General features: G+C 46.8%; 1 protein-coding gene across 9 annotated transcripts; it reads right to left on the bottom strand.

Moving 5' to 3' along the window:
• Positions 1-561: 561 nt before the first annotated feature.
• Positions 562-19706, bottom strand: IRF6 (interferon regulatory factor 6). Of its 9 annotated transcripts, none has more exons than XM_057531360.1 (10): positions 19105-19706; positions 16017-16103; positions 15502-15585; positions 14780-14956; positions 10608-10812; positions 9452-9580; positions 7251-7424; positions 5802-6194; positions 4969-5087; positions 1962-4313 (listed from the first exon to the last, which is right to left on the bottom strand). In XM_057531360.1, the coding sequence occupies exons 4-10, from the start codon at positions 14951-14953 to the stop codon at positions 4089-4091; spliced, it is 1419 nt and encodes a 472-aa protein (XP_057387343.1). In that variant the 5' UTR covers positions 14954-14956; positions 15502-15585; positions 16017-16103; positions 19105-19706; the 3' UTR covers positions 1962-4088. The 9 variants fall into 9 exon arrangements, with proteins under 9 accessions (XP_007164036.1, XP_057387368.1, XP_057387343.1 ...); XM_007163971.2 differs by having other exon boundaries at positions 19413-19706; XM_007163974.2 differs by lacking the exons at positions 1962-4313; positions 16017-16103 and adding an exon at positions 562-1928 and having other exon boundaries at positions 19413-19706.
• Positions 19707-19861: the final 155 nt, after the last annotated feature.

Below are 19861 nucleotides of genomic sequence, written 5' to 3'. Positions count from 1 at the left end.
GAACAAATGTGTGCTAGGTATGCGTCTGGGCGCTGGAAGTATTACAGCGTAGAAAACAGACAAAAACCCCACCTTCTTGGAGCTCAAGTTGAAGAATTCAGTTTGCTGACTTCACATGAGAAGTGAGAGGCAGAAGTGCAGAAGCTTTTCAATCAGGTCATTAGGAAGAAAAAGTTATTTCACTGAAAGGTTAACTACCAGTGATATGACTCATACCACGAAGGGAAAGATTTCTTGAGAAAATTCGTATCTGAAGAAATAGCCCAAATTTATTGATACATGGGCAGGGCAGAGGCTAAGGGAACTGCAGTCATCTACACTGGAAGTTTCACTCCTGGCTGTACCTTGGTGGCATCTTCAGACTGTGAAAAGAGACCACTGTAGAGTAAAGGTGGGGCCAGCCTGGAAGGAGGTCCAGCTTGTAGGGGCTCCCACGCTAACGTTCTTAGCTCAGAGGGAGTCAGAAGCAGAGCAGAAACTAATTTTAGAATTTTTTCCATCCCCATATTTACTTTATTGTCCCATGGTAGTTAGCAATCAGTTTCTGAAATGAAGGACGTATTGAGTTAATGCATTTATTCTAACAATAAATATTTGAGAACATACTATGTACCAGACATTGTGCTAAGGGCTGGCAGCAAAGTCCAAGACAAACAGTCCCTACCTCCAGCAAGTCTGTAGTCATGCAGGACACAAACTGAGCAATTACAAGGGAATTGATTATTCTGAAAGAGGAACAATAGGGTGCTATGGGAACATATAGCCAGGGACCTAATTATGTGGGCAAGGGACCAGTCCAGATCCAACATTTGCCCTCCCAATTGACACCTACAGCTAATCTAGTTTAGTGGGGTGGACAGTGAAGAAAACGAAAAGCTGGTGACACCACCTAACTCCCTTCCCAGTCTTAAGCAAGGTGAAGGCAAGGAAGCAGAAAACACCAAGGGAATGAGTGGTGTAGCCACCAAAGGAGATAGCAGGCCGAGTCTCCAAGAAAGGACACCTGGCATCCGGACCAGAGTAGGAGCACTGAGGGAGATCAGTGGAGAGCCCTGCATGCACTCTCCCCGTGTTCTGAAAAGGATAAAGAACAAGGAAGAAACTACACTACTGGGTTAAGACCACATAAAACCACTCATCCATTCCTCTAACATATTCATCAGCTTTTCATTACAATCACATACTAAAAGTTCAATCCTTCTTGGCACTTAAGAACACCGTTCTCTACACCCTTTGCCAGCTCACATTTTCTGGGCCCCCATCCAGGTGTACAGCCTGGCTGTTAGCGTCTCACAGAATAAGGGGAAGGGACCAGCCCAGATCCAGCAGTTGCCCTCCCAATGTATTTTCTGTGGATTCTTTCTAACTTTGAGCTATGCAGATACAGACAGAGGCAGCCAGACATCAAGACCAAATCCCTCACTTCACCCACTCAACAAAATGCCCCCAAAATATAAAGTTCCTATACCTTGCATGTTTCCTGGTCTCTAGAAGCCCAACTTCTGCTCACAGCTGAGCACCTGAGCACCCAGATTTCTCTTGGTCATGCTTTATTAACAGCAGATTCTACTAGGTCCCTTAGAGAGAACACCCAGATTTCTCTTGGTCATGCTTTAGTAATAGCAGATACTACTAAGTTCCTTAGAGACCCTAAAACCACAGCTTAAGCTTTCTAAATAAATAAGTCCCATTGCCACTTGTGACTGAGGGGGTTTTTGAAATAAAGCTAGCCCAACTTTACAGCTAGCTCAACTACAGTAGCAAGTAGGAGGTGGCTTGCTTTAAGGGTAGCAGACCAGACATGGACTTTCTTAATATGGCATGGCACACATAGGTATCAGTATTCAGGAGGGTTGGAACCTGCAACCAGAGATAAGCATCTTGTTTTCCATTTAGGTCCTGGAGTTTAAATTATGTATAATTTCATCCTAAAAAACAAAACAAACAAAAACAAAACAGAGTCAAAGGGTCAGGGACAGAGCAAAAGTTAATAGATCAGACCAGTTTGTGGCAGCCATAGCTGCAATGTTCTACACCTTAATTGTAGCCATAGCTGCAATGTTCTACACCTTAATCTACACTCTTCACCTTAACTGTTCACACCCAGCTACCTCCACCAGGAAGGGAGACAAGCAGGTTTGTGCTAGGTGAGCCATTTCCAGAAAAGCACTGCCCAGCCCTTCTTCACCTTGACCTTAACACATTCAACACCCCATTTTTCCCATCCACAAAAAAATCCAAATGACAGGAAGACTGTAAACATCTCCATACAAGGAGGAACTGTCCCTGTCTCCTCTGTGGTCACAGGAGTTGGTCCTGGATGCCCAGCTCACTCTCAGGTCTTCCTCAAAGAAGGGAAAAAGGAACAAGAGAGTTCTATCCTCTCCAAAGGCTATCACTGAGTTATATACTGTCATCTACCACACACACACACACAGTGGTACAGACATACCTCATTTTATTGTGTTTTGCTTTATTGCACTTTGCAGATACTGTTTTTTACAAATTGAGGATTTGTGGCAACCCTGCGTCAAGCAAGCCTATTGGCGCCATTTTTCCAACAGCATTTTTTCACTTTATGTCTGTGTGTGATGTTTTGGTAGTTCTCACAATACTTAAAGTTTTTTATTGTTATGTTTGTTACGGTGATCCGTGATCAGTGATCTTTGATGTAACTATTGCAAAAAGATTATGACTCGCTGAAGGCTCAGATGATCGATACCATTTTTTAGCAATCAAGTATCTTTATTTTTTTTAATTAATTTATTTATTGTTTATTTTTGGCTACGTTTGGTCTTTGTTGCTGTGCGCGGGCTTTCTCTAGTTGGGGGGGCTACTCTTCATTGCAGTGCACGGGCTTCTCATTGACGTGGCTTCTCTTGTTGTGGAGCATGGGTTCTAGGCGCGCAGGCTTTAGTAGTTGCAGCACGCGGGCTCAGTAGTTGTGGCTCGCGGGCTGTAGAGCGCAGGCTCAGTAGTTGTGGCACACGGGCTTAGTTGCTCCGTGGCATGTGGGATCTTCCCAGATCAGGGCTCGAACCCATGTCCCCTGCATTGGCAGGCAGATTCTTAACCACTGCACCACCAGGGAAGTCCCCAAGTATTTTTAATTAAGGTATGCACATTTGTATTTTTAGACATAATGCTATTGCACACTTAACAGACTACAGTATAATGTAAACATAACTTTTATATGCACTGGGAAACCAAAAAATTTGTGTGACTTGCTTTATTGGAATATTCACTTTATTGCAGTGGTTTGGGACTAGCCCTGCAATATCTCCGAAGTATGTCCGTATTTCAGTGGTGATGAGTTGAAAACCTGACAACCAATTCTTCTACAGAATCCCTAAGCCTTCTACATCAACAGCTCCCCTTTAGAAGCTCAATTTGTGAGTTTTTACTCCGCAGGCTGGGTGACTTTCAGACTTTGGCACCTATTTCTATTTAGATATCTAGCTTGGTTCCCAAGCAACCAGCCGGCGCCCCTCCCTCCCTCTTCCCCCATCAGGGAGCCAGCTTACTATACTAGCAGAACAGGTCAAACGGAGATCAATCCTGGACAAACCAGTGCTTGAGGGAACTTTAATGAAAGCAAAAAAAAAAAAAAAAAAAAAAAAAAGTGTGGTGCAAGAACAAGGCAGAAATGTTCTGTTCCAGGCAGTTTGGCCTTGTACAAGTAGAATGAAGTCACTGAGTCAGAGTTTTAAAGCTGGCATTATTTCAGGCATCATTCCAACTCCTTCATTTTACAGTAATGAATCTGAAGCCCAGAGGCTAAATGACTTGGTTCAAGGTCACACCACTGGAAGCAAAGCTGCAGCTAGAACCCTGGTGTCCAAACTCCCAGGCCAAATCTCCTTCTACTACATTACACTACCATGGGGAGGTTTAAAAAAGAAAGGGAAAGTATGAAGGGTGATTTTTCCATAAATTAAATCAACTTTAAAAGCTAGGCATATTTGGAGAGGCAGAGAGTACTAATATTGTTAGAAAGAAGACAGGTTTAAAAGCTGGTTAAATCTGACTAATAAAAAATATCCATATGTACAATACTGTAAAAAAGAGAAGGAAGATGGCATTCATGATTACTGGGCTGGCAGGGCAGGGGACAGTTGCATGCTGGGGGTGGGCTGCATGGGCTGCCAGCTTTCCTGGGTTTGAAGGATGCGGTACAGCTGCTTCAGCTGAGCAACAATGTTATCCTTGATGTCTGGAGTTGAGATCTGCAGGCGGACACTGCCACTGTCAAAGGATCGTGTGAAATCACCAGAAAACATCTCATAGATCATCCGAGCCACCACCGGAATGACCTGTTCAGGACACAGAGCACACAGCTATCCACTGAGGAAAGGGTATTTTTAAACAGCAGGAGGGGCCCAAGATTGAAGGAAGGACCAGTGAGGCTGTGGGGAAGCCCACCACTTTAATGTCTAGATACAGACTATGCCTTCATCTCTCTGGACCATCCTGCCAAGGTTCACGTTAGAATTTGGTTCAAATGAAGGTAAAGAACCTAGAAGTAGCATCACATCACATGCCTAAATAAATAACTGCTTATTTAGCAAGACTTTTACCCAAATTTCATCTATTGCCTGTCTTGATGCACAAATCCACAGCCAAACCCAAGTGGTCTTGTTGCCACTTTCCAGAATAAGAACACGTTCTTAAAAGTACCTCAAAAGGTTTTTCTAAAAGAGCTAGAAAGAGTCATATCCTGTTAGGTTTCAGCAAGACTCTAATGTCAGTAAGAGAACAAGGTGTCCCCTGAATCAGTCACTTGCTTTGAGGGCACTGTATTCTCCAGCCTGGTCCTACTGTACAATGTACAAAGCTCAAGTTGCTACATCTGATGGGATTAAAACCCACAGAGGTTGATGGATCCTCACTCAGGGCTCAAGCCCAGACCTAGGGGCTAAAGCATTGATAAAAAGGCAAAGAATTGTTGACACATTATTATCTCCTCACCTGAACCAAGATGAGTTTCCTTTCCTGAGGTTTCCCATCTGGCCATTCTTCCCCAAAGCATAAGTAGATCTCAAATGGTGGCTGTTTCTCTATCTGTCCTTTCTGGTGGGCAATGAGATCTGCAGAACATGGAAGAGCATGGAGTTTGGTGTGCTGGGTCATTCCACACCTACTCAGTAAATACTTTCTTTTATACTGTCCAGAATAGTAGCCACTGGCCACAACATGTGGGTATTGAATTTAAATTCATTAAAATTAAATAGTTCCTTAGTCACATTAGTTACATCTACATACTCAATAGCCACAGGTGGCTAGTGGCTACCATATTGAACAATACAAATATAGAACATTTTCATCATTCCAGAGGGTTCTATTGGACATCACTTACACCAGACTTAGGGTTCAAATCACATTGGAAAATTCACATCTCAGTGCTCTCCCTAAATATGTCTGCTTAAATTTGCCACTCAAATATGTCCCAAATGAGAAGAGTATATGGTTTGCTGATTATGATGAACAGGGTCACCTTCCAAAGTTAAGGATAAGCTGGTAGAATTTGGGGAGCAATAACAAGGCTGTCTCCTCCTTCTGCCAATAAAGGAGCCACAACCACCTAAAACTGGCTTCAAATACACAGCTTTGGAGTGGAACACCCTTCTTTGTTGCCCAGGTCACTTTTATTTTTCAGAATCAAGGTCCCCTTCTACCTTGACTTCCTCCAGAAGAAATTGTTTGGTTAAGATCTTTGCAGAGCCAGGAAAGGGGGGCAGGAAGGAGGAAGACATACTTGCAGGGAGCAGTTCCCACCATCAATCGTCTGAAAAAAGACTCACCACTAAGGAACGTTTCCAGACAAAACAGTTTGACCTTCTTTTGTCTCTCGATCAGGTTGGGGGCAACAAGCGATGGGGCACATGGCCCAGACCAGTACACCTTGCACTGGCACAGCCTGATGGCATAGATGGCATGACCGCTGACCTCCAGGATCAGTCCTCTGTCCATGACGTCTAGCAGCTTGCTGGTGAACAGCTTCTGCTTCTCATTGGTGATGTGCTCTGGACCTGGGAACTTGACCTGCTCCAGGCTGACGGGACCAAAGAGCTCCTCCTGGTCAGGCATGGGACCCAGGTCTCCATAGAAGAGCCGGCAGCCCTGGGGGTTGCTCACCGTCATGGTCTGCGCATACTCCTTCCCACGGTACTGAAATTTGATGTCCAGGTCAGTCACTGCAAGGTGAGGGGGGACAGTGAGAGTCCTGCTCTGCTGCTCTGCCCGTCCATCCCTAAGACTCATGCAAGTCCATCAAGATCAAGCCACCTTTCAACCAGCATTCAGGAAGGCCACTGCCATAGTTATCCTTCCTGCAACAAAGGGAGACATCAACATATCCCTGGAATATTCACTCAAAAGGCTGCCTTGAAGCAAATAGTTCAAATTCCATCTATACTATCTCTGTTCCGTCACCACACCCTAACAGCTAGAATTTCTCCAACCAAAGTTCTGGGTCCTGGTCTCCCCATTTTGTACTGACTGAGTCTTTACATCAATAGGCATTGGAAGGAGCTGAAAACTAAGGCAGCATCTGGTTTGTGTATCATTTTTGACTCACTGTTTAAAGAAACCAGAGGAACAATAAGCAATACCAAGGTATATTTCTGAAAATTACACAGATGCACACACACTGTTGATATGTTCTAATAATATATCATAGAAGGACACAGTTCACAACAAAGTAAATTTTCACTCAGCAAGTGTCCATTGAATCCTATAGGTCTTATCAAAGCTATCAGCCTCTTGGACAAAATGCTAGTACTCCCCCGGCACCTCCCCTACCATGTGTAGTGTGAAAGGGAGGTGCAGTGACAATGATTCTTCACTGAGATCAATTTGTACCCAATTCAGAAAGAGATTTTCTCTGGGTCCTAAAGTCCCTCAAAACCGAAGAGCCTCCTTGACCAAATCCACAGTCATTAACCTCCCCATCCCACAACTGACCTTGTCCTCAAATCCCCTAGGCAAACTGATAAACCCAGGCCTTCCACCCACCTAACAGGTGAGTAACCTAGAGCTGCACAGCACCAATCAGAGCATCCCCATGGGCAAGTAGGTATGGGCTAATGTTTCTTTAGTTCCTGGTGACTCATCAGCCAGCCAGGAACCAGACACAGAGGCTGCCTGGGGGACTATTCTATACATGGCAAAGAAATGGAGGCAGAAGGTGGGGCAGGAAACGGACTGTAATAGGAGCTGAAGATCCAGCTAGGAAATCAAGGCTCACTTACTTGGGAGAGAGCTGATCCACAGCTCTGGAGAGCTATAGAAAGGCTGTATAGGTGCCTGGGGTACTTCCATCTCCAGAGGTTCCGTTTTGGGCCACACTGCTTCGGGGCTGCAGTTGCCCACACTGCAGTTACCCACACTGCAGTTGCCCACACTGGCTGGTGCTATGGGAGAACCTAGAACAGAAGGATGTGGGTGAGCAGGCAGGAGCACCACACATGCATATCACCTGGGTCCGAAGCTCTAAAACCTAAAAGGTCCAACACTGGACCACAACTCAGTGTCGCAGCCCATCAGTAATTCCCCCAACAAACACCAAAAGAAATAAGGTTCCCCTGCTCCTGCTTCCTAATCTTATTAGTTCTCTCATAAACTCATAATTCTGAAAACATGCATTTGCTGATGATTAACAGACAAGTGGGTACTCTCTGGGGTTAAATTAGAACAGGCATGAATGAGAGATTCCCTGTTACAAAATTTGAACCCAGCAATTAAATAGAAACTGGTTGTCTTCCATAAAATGAACTCAACTAAATTGGTTGATTAGCTTCGAGTAAGTGTTAATGTATAGAAATTCCTTTAAAAACAAACAGATACTTTTTTACATGCATGAAACATCTGGAAGGATACTCAAGAACCTGGAAAGATCTGTCTCCTCCAGGGAAGGAACTGTTCAGACAGGATAGAAGGAAAACCTTTCAGCTGATTTCCTTTTTGTACCATTATGAAATTTAAACCATGTAAGAGTATTATTTATTCAAAAGTATCCAGTTAAAGCTTTTAAAAGAGAGAATGAAAAACAGATCCTATATCCCTGCTATTGTCAAAGTTGGCTCACTCCAAAGTTTACAGATTTTTCCTCCTAGCCTCACCTTTTAAGCATCTATTCTTCAACAATTCTTCTTCCTCTGCCCAACAGCTCTGAAATCACAGAGGCTAAGGTTTCTTTGACCCTTTGTGTACGAGTCTGGTTATACCTATGTACCCATTTTACTTTTTTATTTTTAATATATGTTCACATGTTTCCATAAAGGATCCAAGGTGGCCCATAACATAAGGCCACACAACATTAGCTTTAAAAAAACATGAAAAAAAAAAAATGGGAAATCAGGATCCTGGAAATGGGGTGCATCCTTTTAAGGGGTGAGAATAACAGTATGAGTCAGCCAAAGATTTGGGAAAGGATCTCACATTTCCAAATGTCCAAATCTTAAAATTGCACCAAGTGGGAATGTAGCTGTGGCAATATTAACCTGAGAGAGCTCTATGATCGTTGTCTTTACTCATCACTTGGTTGCAAAGTTATAAATGACAGGGTAAGTGCAGGAGGGCAAGTAGACAGATAAGAGTCATTTCCTGAGTCTCAAAAGACGGGGCATCACCTAGAGTAGGGCACTCCAAAACCCTACAGGAATCATCTTGATATACTAAATTTTCTAGGCGGCAAAAGTACCTCATTTGACCCTAGCAGTCAGATGGAACTTAGAAAAGTAGTGAAAAGCTACTCAACTGAATGCAAGTCATATGACTAGGAGCACGTCAGTGAAAAGTTCAAGTGAGGATGCTGCAGAAGAGCAATTCACCTTGCGTCTGGGCATCCTCAGAATGTGCAATGGGAGATGCAGTACCTGCTCTGTCTCACAGTGACCCTCCAACCTCTAAACTCATCTTTCCTGGGAAGCTGAATTCAAAAAGTCAATTTAAAAAAAAGATAAAAGTCTCTAGTAGATAAATTTTATCAGAGCCTAGTATTAAGAGCTGTAGCGCCACAAGTTTCCCATGATACAGCCTTAGCAGAGGCTGTTAAGGCAGTGACAGAAAACTTATACCGAGGGAAATAGCAGAAGAGTTTGCCTACAATTCACGAAAATGATCTCTGCACTTGGCCTGAAGGAAATCAGCAAAATTTATAACAGCTTGTGTATTTGTATGCGGGATTGAGAATGAATTTAATTTTTTAATTTCTCTGAATTATCACATAAGATTCAGAAGATGCTCTCTCTGCCTAGAAGCCACCCCACTGGGATAACTATGCCTACGGAGTTCCTTTGCCTATGACTCCTACTTGCTAACAGACTGGCAGCCTGGCCACAGGGCCTGGTCGCTGCTCCCAGTGCCATGGCGGATATGGTGTCAACGGTTGCAAAATCAAAGCCCCTTACATCCTCTCCATGCCTCTGTCCCACCCCGCACCCCCACTCACCATTGATGTTCAGGAAGGGGAAGGTGTCCTGGATGGGAACGTGGTGCTGTGACTGGTCCAGCTCATCTTCCTCATCTTCTTCATCCGCATCATTATCTTTCTCATCCCAAGGAGCAGATCCAGTGGATCCTACCCGAGAATCAGACACACACACACACACACAGGTCACAAGTGAGCCGCTCACATTGCACTGTCACCCCTGCAGCTGACTCACTGTTCAAGCTAGGCACTGCCAGCACAGAGGCTCCTTGGGTTCAGTGTGCACCCTCAATGCCAAAGAGTGGGAACTAAGGGTGTTTCACCCCACTCCCAGCTCCTCCTACGGAGCCCCAGTGCAAGCTCTCATCCCCTCCCCTATCCAGGAGTTGCAGGCCCTACTCCCTTCTCCTAGAAATCTTTTAATTCCTACTCTAAACCCCTTTCTACACATTAGCATCCCTTCTAAGGACCCAAGGACCACAGCTTCTCTCCTTTGTAAGCTTAATGTGAAGACAGACCCTTCCCTCATGGCAGAGCCTCACTAGATTCACTGGAGGTCAAGTCTAAATTATCTGGCTCTTAGTCGGAACTTGTTAAACACTGAGTAAATATAGGGATCTGGTGGTATTCTCCTAGGAAAAATACCATACAAATTAAATGATCACTTACCCGTCATTTATAAAGAGAACTTAATAGCCTTCATAATGTCATGTCAATTGATTCTTAGAACAGCCTTTGAAATATGCAGGAAAGATGAGAACCCAGATTTTATAGTGGAAGAAGCTGAGGCTCAAAAGGTCGAATGACTTGATTCAATGTCCCACAAGTAGTGAAATGGAAAGAACGAGGTTTATAACTCAGACCTTCTAAGTTTTAATCCTTCCTTCTTCTAAACTATCTGGCCTCTCTTCTCAGTGTTGAGTCCCAAGAGAAGTTATTTTTTACAGAACTCAATACCCCCTCTTCTTTCTAATGCTTTACTGTTCCACTGGGTGACCAGGAAGACTTTGCTGAGTTTATATCTTTTGTTCTCTGGGTTCTTTCTAAGGACAGGATTTCTTGCTTTACCAGTCTTCAACTTTGTAAGCGAGACGACTTTCAAGTCGTCTATCACTTTAAGGGTCCAGCCCGGAACCTGGCATACTGTCCACCTTCTCCCCAGCAGCTGGGGCCTCACCTGGGTTAATGATCGAGCCCTGGGGCTGGGGGATGTCACACACTTGATATATCTTCACGGGGTTCATGGGCACCTCCTTGGTGCCGTCATACATCAGGTTGAATTCCCTGCTCTTGTTGAGCGCACAGCGGAGCTGGGCCTTCCATTTAGCTGGGTCGGGGTCGTCCACCCCTTCCTGGTACTTCCCTGTCTCCACAGCCCAGGCCTGAGGGATAGGAAACTGCAATGAGTGCCTGCTTGTTGCCCAGAAACACTGGAAAGTGTGCCCGCCCTCCCTCATACAGACACAGATACACACAGCCCTGCCTGACCGCCCCATCACCCCAACTCCAATTTACAGAGACTGCAGCAGGAAACACCACCCTGGGGACCAGGCAAGGCAGGGCCTGAGGGAAATGAAGCCAAATGCAAATACAATCTTTTAAAAAGAGGAGTCTCATCTCAAATGCTTGTGCCAGCATCACCTGTCAAGACTACAATGGCCATAATGAAGGGTTGAAAATAAAGAAAAATCTGGAACAAATATACACCAAAATACTAATGGTAACTTTTGGATAGCAGGATTTCAGGTAATTTTGTTTTGTTTTGTTTTGCTTTACTTATTTGTTTTTGACATGAATTGCTTATATAATAAGAAGAGAAAGGGAGATGGCGTATGATATGAAGAATTTAGGCTTGCTGTTTGTTCCCTCTCCCTTCAGTCTTCAATCTGATGCACAAATAACTGTTGAAACCAAGTACCTTTAGGAGTAGCAGCCCATAGGAGGGCAGGAAGCACGCTCTGGGGGTTCAGCTTGCCTCAGTGGGAGGCTGAGGGCCTCAAGTCCTAATAAACTCACACCGCCTGCCTTTCCCTACTTCCTCAAACTCCCACATTGGGAACATTTTGCTGGGAACACCAGTGGCTGGTGGCCTGGGCCAAAACCAGTGTGGCCCCGCCTCTCTGGTTTTCAATTTCCAGGTCTAACAGGCATTTATGTGTCTGTTCACGGGATTATCAGCCCTCCCCCACTGTTAACGTATCTCAGATGTCTACACTTTCTTCAGGGGTGTGACGTATGTGCTGGTGCAGAAAAGGGGGATGTCTTTTGCAGAGGACTCAAGATCAGGAAGCACACGGCAGCTTGTTCAAGTGGAGAGGGCATATCGCTTGTCCAGTCCCAACTCCCTGCCTCCGCTCCTGAACGTAGACTGCTTCCTCAAGCCGAAGTGGAATTTTTCCGGCCCCATCCTTTGGGCTCTCTGGTCTCCCTCAGTCAATCCCTGCAGAGCCTCACAATCATGAGGAAGCTTCTCCCAATAGCCAATCTAAATCCTTCTCCTCCAATTCACTCATTTCTTGTTACCATCTTCTCAGACCTGGGGGCTCCTCCACTTGATGTGCAGTATGGAATGAAGCAGCTTGACAAAGCTGCTGCCCTTGGGCACTCAGCAGGCTCCATTCCATCCAACCCCCTGTAGGGAATTTCAGCCTCACCCTAGTGAGTCCCTGGTGTCGGAGAGGCACATCTCCAGTTGCACCTGGCAGTACCTGGCTGCTGCCTGCTCACGTTTTCCCCTCTCTTTGTTTGATCCTCCGTGCCCACTCCCCCTCTGGCCCCATCGAGCTGGCTTGGGCTGTGCTGACTTTGGCACAGGTCTGCAAAATTTCTGTGGCTCCCTGAATCCCTGCCCCTCCACAGAGATCAGCCAGACTAACTCAGAACCACAGCCCCAGACATCCTGCTCACAACACAGCCATTCCCCAGGGCCCACTCAGATGATGCAGAGAACCTGGCTGATGCAGCAGAGGGTGGTACCCACCACATGACAATCGTTGTGCTTTATAAACATCCCTTATTCAAACCCATTCTGAGTCTTGCTTCTGAGATTCTGGTCACTGGGCAGGTCCCTATTTCTCTTCCTAAAATGGACACAGTCTCTGCATTTTTATGGCAATTTACGAGTCCCTTCCCATACACTGATTTCACTCAATTCTCACAACAATCCTGTGAGGCAGGCAAGACTGGTTTTATCCCCATTTTACTGAAGGGGAAGCTAAAGCCCAAAGAGATTATGTGACTTGTCCAAGACCACACATGCAAGTGATGGTAGTAGGATCTGAAGCCAGGTCTTCCAGCTCCTGGTCAGAAGGGGCCGTCTGATAATGGGGGAGCTGATAGGCCTGGGTTCAAACCCTAACCCCACCACTTATTGGCTATGTGACTTGGGCAAGTTACATAGCCCCTCTGAGACTCAGCTTTTGCATCTATAACATGAGGGTGCCGCCCCCCTTACAGTGTTGTCGAGAAGCAAATGAGATAACGGACCTAGGGTATGGAATAGGCCCCCATTTAATGCTAGTCATCACCGCCCACACCCCATATCCTGCCAAAGGCCTGTCAGAGCGTGGGATCTGTGAAAGCACCCTCACTCTTCTCCTGACACCCAGGCCCTCCCTAGCATTCTGCAAACAGATACACAGATATCAGTAAGACAAAGCAGCTTCCCACAGCCAATTTTTCCTCAAGCCCTAAGCATACAGAATATTCTCACGAGTGGAGCTTTCAGGAACCAGCCTCCTCCTCCATGGCCAGCCACCACCAGGCACTTCAACAGCAAGTCCAGTTTCAGACCAAGGCCACAGCCAGAGGCCAGCTGGGCCAGGGCAGGCCCATCCCCCTCTGATGCCAGCTCCAATAACTGGTGCTGATTTATAGATGTTTTCCTTACCACTTTCATATCATTATTTAATTTTTACATTAAAAGCATTCATTTACTTTCTAAGTATTCACAGGCCAATTTTTTCTCCACCTCTCACCTCTACACCCAATATAACTAGAGTTGGGTGGGAAACAACTCTAGTTGGCTCTCCTTTGAGGTATGAGTCCACCTTTCCTGGCCCAGTCTCAGCAAGAACCTGGAGCATCAATCTTGAGAGGCTCAGGGTAGGGACTGGATTTCACTTCTGACTTCCAGCTTACAGTCAGGGAAGAAATGGGGAAACTCGTTTCTCCGTGTCTTGGGAGTGCAGGAACTAAAGCTACTCATGAGATGGAAGACTGACCAGCACAGAGAAGTTGGTCTGGAGAAGAGGCATGGGCTCCGGAGTTACAAACCACATAATACCCCTTCCCACAACGAGCTTCCCACCTACTTCTGTCTTAGACTTTGGTTTCCCTTACATTTTATGAAATGCCATGTGATTCAATCTTATTTTCAGTGAAGCAAAATAACTCTCACATCAGAGCTACTCTTCAGTTAAGAAAACATATTTGGGGCTTCCCTGGTGGCGCAGTGGTTGAGAATCTGCCTGCTAATGCAGGGGACACGGGTTCGAGCCCTGGTCTGGGAAGATCCCACATGCCACGGAGCAGCTGGGCCCGTGAGCCACAACTACTGAGCCTGTGCGTCTGGAGCCTGTGCCCCGCAACGGGAGGGGCCGCGATAGTGAAAGGCCCGCGCACCGCGATGAAGAGCGGTCCCTGCACCGCGATGAAGAGTGGCCCCCACTTGCCGTAAATAGAGAAAGCCCTCGCACGAACTGAAGACCCAACACAGCCAAAAATAAAGAAAGAAAGAAATAAATAGCTATAAAATTAAAAAAAAAAAAAAAAAAAAAAAAAAGAAAACATATTTGTAGAATAAAAACCTGTAATTAAATCGCCTTTCATTTTTAAGCGGAGGTTACGGATGGGGCAAAATGTTTTAACATCAAAAGAAAAACTTGCAAAGGGCCCTCGACACCCATGCTACAGGCTGTTAGGAGCCTGCTAACGCTCAGTAGTTCTGCCCTGATCTGGACAGCCATTCCTGGGCCAGAGCAAGAGCCCTGAGCGAATGAAGGGTTGATTGCTGGCTGACCCTTGGGAGCTCTAGAACAACCACAGCATACACGCACTTACAGGAGTTTAGCCGATCACACCTGGGATCCCTTGGGACGTGAGTGGAGTAGCTTTGACCAATAGGAAAGAATAAATGGCCTCAACCATAACAGACATGCCCCAACAAGAGAAATTACTATGCCTGCTAAGTTTGCCCCCGCCCCCCATCATAAACATTCTCTTTGTTGCATCAGCATTTTGGATCTAGTACCTTCTTCAAGCCAAAATTGAAAACAGAAGAACAAAAAACCAGAAAGGTCTGGAGAACTGGAAAACACTTCAAGTCAGATGGTGAAAGAAGACCTTTACCTTGAAAATGGTATTTTCCTCCTCCTGTTGGGGGCTATGCCGGGTGGCATGTTTCCAGGGAATCTGGAAGCGTTTGGAGTCCCTATGTAGCCAGATGAGCCCAGGATACAGGCCACTATCCACTTGGGCCACCAACCAGGGCTTCAGCCGAACTCTGCGGGGGTGGAGAGCCATGATCTGGGTTGGGGGGAGGGGGAAGAAATGGGGAGAGGAGAATTAGGCCAGCCCCTGGGAAAAGTTCCCAGCCACTGTTCCCATATGATAGAGCTACAGTTTCATTAGATTACAGCAAAGAAACTAAATATGGGAATAAACTGTGCCAGGTGGGGAAGAAAAGAAAAGAGGGTAAAAGATTCTTTTGATTCTTATTCCAAAGCCATTTATTTTTCATACTCTAGCCAAATCAGACTTATCAGGTAAGTAGATCACATTTCTTCTATTTAAATACTGAGGCAGAAAAATAAAAAGATGATGTCATCCCTGCTGGAAAACAGTCCTTCCACAAGTACCAAGGGAAGAGGAGAGAAACTGTTCTTTTCAATCTCATCTCGGGAGAAGGAAGAAAAAAGTTATGGAAACAGCAGGTATATAGGCAAGAACTTTAAGCATACTCTCTTTTTAGACAACTAAGGTGAATGGGAATACTTTAGTAAGAAATGACAGCATTGTGATGAGAGAGAAGTAGGCGAGGGATGGTCCCTGGTTCCAAAGTCCTCACTTACATAGATGAGCAGGCAGTTGTATCCACAGGGATCTGAGAGCTGGGCCTCAAGTCAGTTTTCCTTTCTCTGGGCCACCCAAAGGTTCTGCACCAAAAAAAAAAAATGCGAGGGGTGGGGGGTGGTCTGAGCTGGTTATCCCCACCGACAATCCAGTGTCTAGGAGAAGGCTTGGGAGCACTGGAGACAAAGTGTAAGAACCCTGCCCTGTACCTGAGTCTGGTAAAGCTAAGATGCCCTAGAATGATCAAATACCACAGTTCCTAACCCTAGAGTACTAAAACCAGTCATAAGACAAGCTCTGTACTGCTAGGATAGCCTCCTCACCTGGGCCTGTTTACCTCCCCACAGAGGCTGAATTGAACTGATTGGTTGCAGGAGCCAGCCTGGATAAAGTCTGCAATTGATTCTCATAAAGGGCATAGCGTTAGCAGATAACATTCGGTGGCAGCGGCCAGCACTCACAGCGGGAAACAAAGGCCTGCCCAGATTGGGTGCCTAAAGGAAAAAGCAGTTACCGGAGAAGTGTTTGCCTGGGGTGTTGTGTTTAGATTTTTTGGCGTTCTCATTTCTCTTTGTTTTTACTTCAGGTGAGAAAGACAGGCCTGCAAAAGAACGTTCATTCAACAAATATTTGTCCGTCAGCTGCTGTGTGACAAGGGCGACATTAGTTACTAAACACAATGTTCTCATCAGACTCCCTGAAGAAATCCACATTGGAATTGCTCAAACATCCAATGACCTGAGAAAAGGAAGATAAATAAGTCACCTTCCCACCCAGAAAGATTCCCACCTGGATCACGGTTCAGAAACCAAACCAGCTGAGTCAGCCGAAGGCTCCCCCTCGGAGGAGCTTAGCTTAAGGGGTGGGTCCTAAGGCCACTTCTCTCCCCAGCCAGGCTCCCAACAAACGGGAAAACTCAAACCCAGCTCGGTCACTGGCACTTTAAGAGCAAGGCAGGACCTGCTCTCACCTGAGCCTTCTGACCCAATTACCGAGTTCTGCAACCGAAACCTTCCCCCCTGGGAGCAGCTCACAGTGGGCAGGTGAGGTGGCACTCGGTATTCAGGTGCCCCCCACCCCCATGTTCTTGGCCTTGGTGTAGGTTGCTCTGTAGGACAGCAAAGTCAAGCTATCAAACCATGGAGAACATTTACCTTATAAGGAGGAGGGAATGCATATTCTCCCCAGGGCAAGTTCTAGCCTTCTCTTCCTCAGTCCTGGCCTGCGGGAAGGGGGATGGGGTAAAGGAAGAACAAAGAGAACAGGGAAATGGGCAGCAAACTGGTCCACCTAGTGAGGGGCTTTTGAGAATTTCTGTTGCAATATTGGTCAGTCTTGTGCCGAGGCCTGGCAGACACGTGAAATCCACCTCTTGACAGATCATGGGCTTTGAAGAACAGGGCTTATCCTAGTTGATCCACAGCACATCAAAAAAAATTAAGGCAACCAGGCCAACACGAGGCACTGCACAGAGTGATGGGGAGGGAGGGCAGCCACCCTTAGAGGTCGATGACTAAGATCTAGAGCCCTGTGTTCTCAGCATTCCCCCAAGATGGCAGTACACAGGAGCAACGCTGCCCCAGCCTCCTCCTCCTCCTCCATGCCCCACCTCCATCACAGCTAACCCTCTCCACCTTCTGAAAGTCGACCAAGATCTCCTCCACCTGCCACCCAGTACCTTAGACGATAAGAACAGGCAGAGAGGGAAAATTTGGAAGCAACCAAAATCACAGAGAAAAATATCTAATTAGACATTCATAGGCTGCAATATCAAGTAGCCATTAACATCGAGGCATCTGAAGAATTTTTACTGGATTTGGGAAAATGTTTAAATATGTACTTAAGGGGGGAAAAGGCATCATACAATATTGACTGCATAGTAGTCTCTCCATCTTGTAACATAACATGCACTTGTGTACATAAGCACAGAGAATTTTTAAAAGGGAAAGAAATAATACATCGATGCAACAAGAAGTTCTTAGTGGTTACCTGGTGATAGGACTGTGGGTGAATTTTATACGTGCCTAAGTACTTTTATATACGATTCACATTTTCCTACAATGACATGTTTCGATTCACAATTTAAAAACAAAACACTACAAGTAGTATTTTTTCTAACCACAGGAAGCTAAGACATTTCTTGGCCACTGGGAGATATAAAAGATGATGGCCTTCAGCTAATGAAACCATGGTAACAACAATCCTCTCTATCTACATAGGCTTCACAGTTTTTACATGCGCTTTTATTTACAGTGTCTGATTTCATCCTCATAATGAAATTATCGTCCCCATTGTTATCATCCCCATTTTACAGCTGGGTTAACTGAGGCACAGCAAAGTGTTTTATCTGGGGCCTGGACCCAACACTTCTGAGTCAGAGTGTGCTGTACCATATCCTGCCACTGCACCCAGCCTTCTAAGTCCCTCCCTTCTTCTATACACCAAGAAAGTAAATGAAAAACATCAACAAAGATCCAAGCAGCACGGAGGGCCAACGAAGTGGTTAGGGAGGAGACTGCATGACACCCACCCTTAAACACACCTAAACCAGAGTTCTCTTTCAGAACACTCTCAAGACCCGAATCCCAATGCCCACAGAACAAGCTTAGCCTAGTTTAACTCAGCTCTGATATCTCTAGCTGCCACCACAGCAAAATTCAAGGCCTGTGTCTCCAACAGGTATTCAACTAGCCAAAGAACAAAGATTTAACCCATCCACTCCCCTCATACTGGGCACTGAGCAGGGACACTATTAACCTCCCCAAGGCATAAACCATCCTCTCTCACACCCCCATTCCAGGGAACAGGTCCCCTACAAACACCCATACTGCCACCTCTGCAGCCCCTGCCCAGACTAGTTTCCAGGAACACGGCCACCCCAAAGCCAAGATTCAGTCGTCAATGGTTTTGCTCAGAGTAAAACACACACCCTCATTTCTTGCAGACAGGCCTCAGTAGTGGTCCTGCTTTTTCCCTTCCTCCTGGAGAGACCTGAAATGCCATCTTCCAAGTTCCCCAGTCTTTCCTCCATTTAGTTTAGCCCTGTTCAGGGGTAAATTCTGGGCCTCTAGCCATAATTCCCACGCCCTGCCTCCCTGCTTGATTGAAGTTGGGGGCTGGAGAGAGGGAGCTACAGGGTACAGGTGCTGCTGTCACGCATTATACAAACATCGAAAACTACTCTCCTGGGTCAGCACCAGCCTTCACCAACCCCTACTCAAACGCCTTCTTCCTCTCCCTTCCCTGGCTTCCACTTTTGACATCCACCAAGGGAGCAGGGTTGGGGTAGGGATGACCCCTTTACCACACAGCAAGCTCCCTGTAAACAGTGGCACCCTGGGCCTGCTTTCCAGTCAGGCCTGGAAGACATTCCCCACTTCTCTATACCAGCCCTCCAGCCGTTTCAGGCGAAGAGGGCCTCACCCCCAGAGCAACCACGCCCGGCGCCACCCTCGCCAGCACGTATCTTAGCTACTTGTAAATTCACGGGTGTCTCTCAGGCCCAGGGCAGGGGCCTGACGGTGCTAAACAAATCCCAGGAGAGGAAACAAACTGGCTAAAGTGACTGGCCGCCCCGACGCGCAATTTCCCAAAATACCCACCAAGATCAAGGGCCGGCCGGCCTGGGAAATTCCCTCTTCGGGATCCAGGGGCCTGCGGAGCAGTGAGCTGGGAGGACCAGCGTGGTGCAGGAGCCTTAGCGCTCCCCGACGGTTGGTGGGTAGGGGCCCGAGAGCCGCACACTCCAGTTGGGCGGGAGGGAAAGGGAGTCGACAGAAGTAGGGGGTCGGTAAGGGCCCAGCGCCCCCGGGCTAGGACCGCCCGAAAGCTACCAGAAGCAGAGCGATGGGCACCCAGCCCTGGAGGGTATCCCCAAACAAAAAGATGTCCTTAAGCAAGCTTTCCTCACCCCCACAAACTCTGGAGGGGACGCTTCTTCACCGGCGGGCGTGTCCTCCCTCCCTCAAGCGAGGCTCCAGACGTTGGCGTCCCCACCTTTCTTCAATCCGGCTGCCCGAAGCGAACGTCCCTCCGAACCAAGTCCCCAGTCAGGATCACCCGTCGCCACTGCTCTCCTCGGCCGGTTGGGCAAGCAACACCTGGCTCTGCGCAGGTAGGGACTGCAAGCTCCGCTCCCAGTCCCACACCGGCCCTCACCTTCCCCGCCCAGGTGAGCCAAGCTCACGTCAGCGCCTCGCCTCGGGACGCCGCGGACCCATCTGCCGTCCGGCCACGCCTCCCAGGTGTGGCCACGCCCCCCTGCGTTCAGGATTGGCGGGTTTCGAGAAATATGATACTCCGCGTTCCTGGGCGGCCCAGCCCCGCCCAGCCTTTTCCCCACCGCCCTCCCCCGCTTCT

The sequence above is a fragment of the Balaenoptera acutorostrata genome, chromosome 1, assembly GCF_949987535.1.
Source record: "Balaenoptera acutorostrata chromosome 1, mBalAcu1.1, whole genome shotgun sequence".
NCBI lineage: Eukaryota > Metazoa > Chordata > Mammalia > Artiodactyla > Balaenopteridae > Balaenoptera > Balaenoptera acutorostrata.
Note: the sequence above shows the minus strand (reverse complement) of the source record. Positions and strands in the feature narration are given on the sequence as shown.

What these genes read in the sequence shown, in the direction of transcription:
- IRF6 (XM_057531360.1), bottom strand. Translation starts at nt 14,953, where the DNA reads ATGGCTCTCCACCCCCGCAGAGTTCGGCTGAAGCCCTGGTTGGTGGCC. An exon ending in CCCCTTCCTGAACATCAATG is followed by an intron (nt 7,425 to 9,451) that starts GTGAGTGGGGGT and finishes CTTCTGTTCTAG; the next exon opens with GTTCTCCCATAGCACCAGCC. An exon ending in TCTGGAAACGTTCCTTAGTG is followed by an intron (nt 5,088 to 5,801) that starts GTGAGTCTTTTT and finishes CATGTTCTGCAG; the next exon opens with ATCTCATTGCCCACCAGAAA.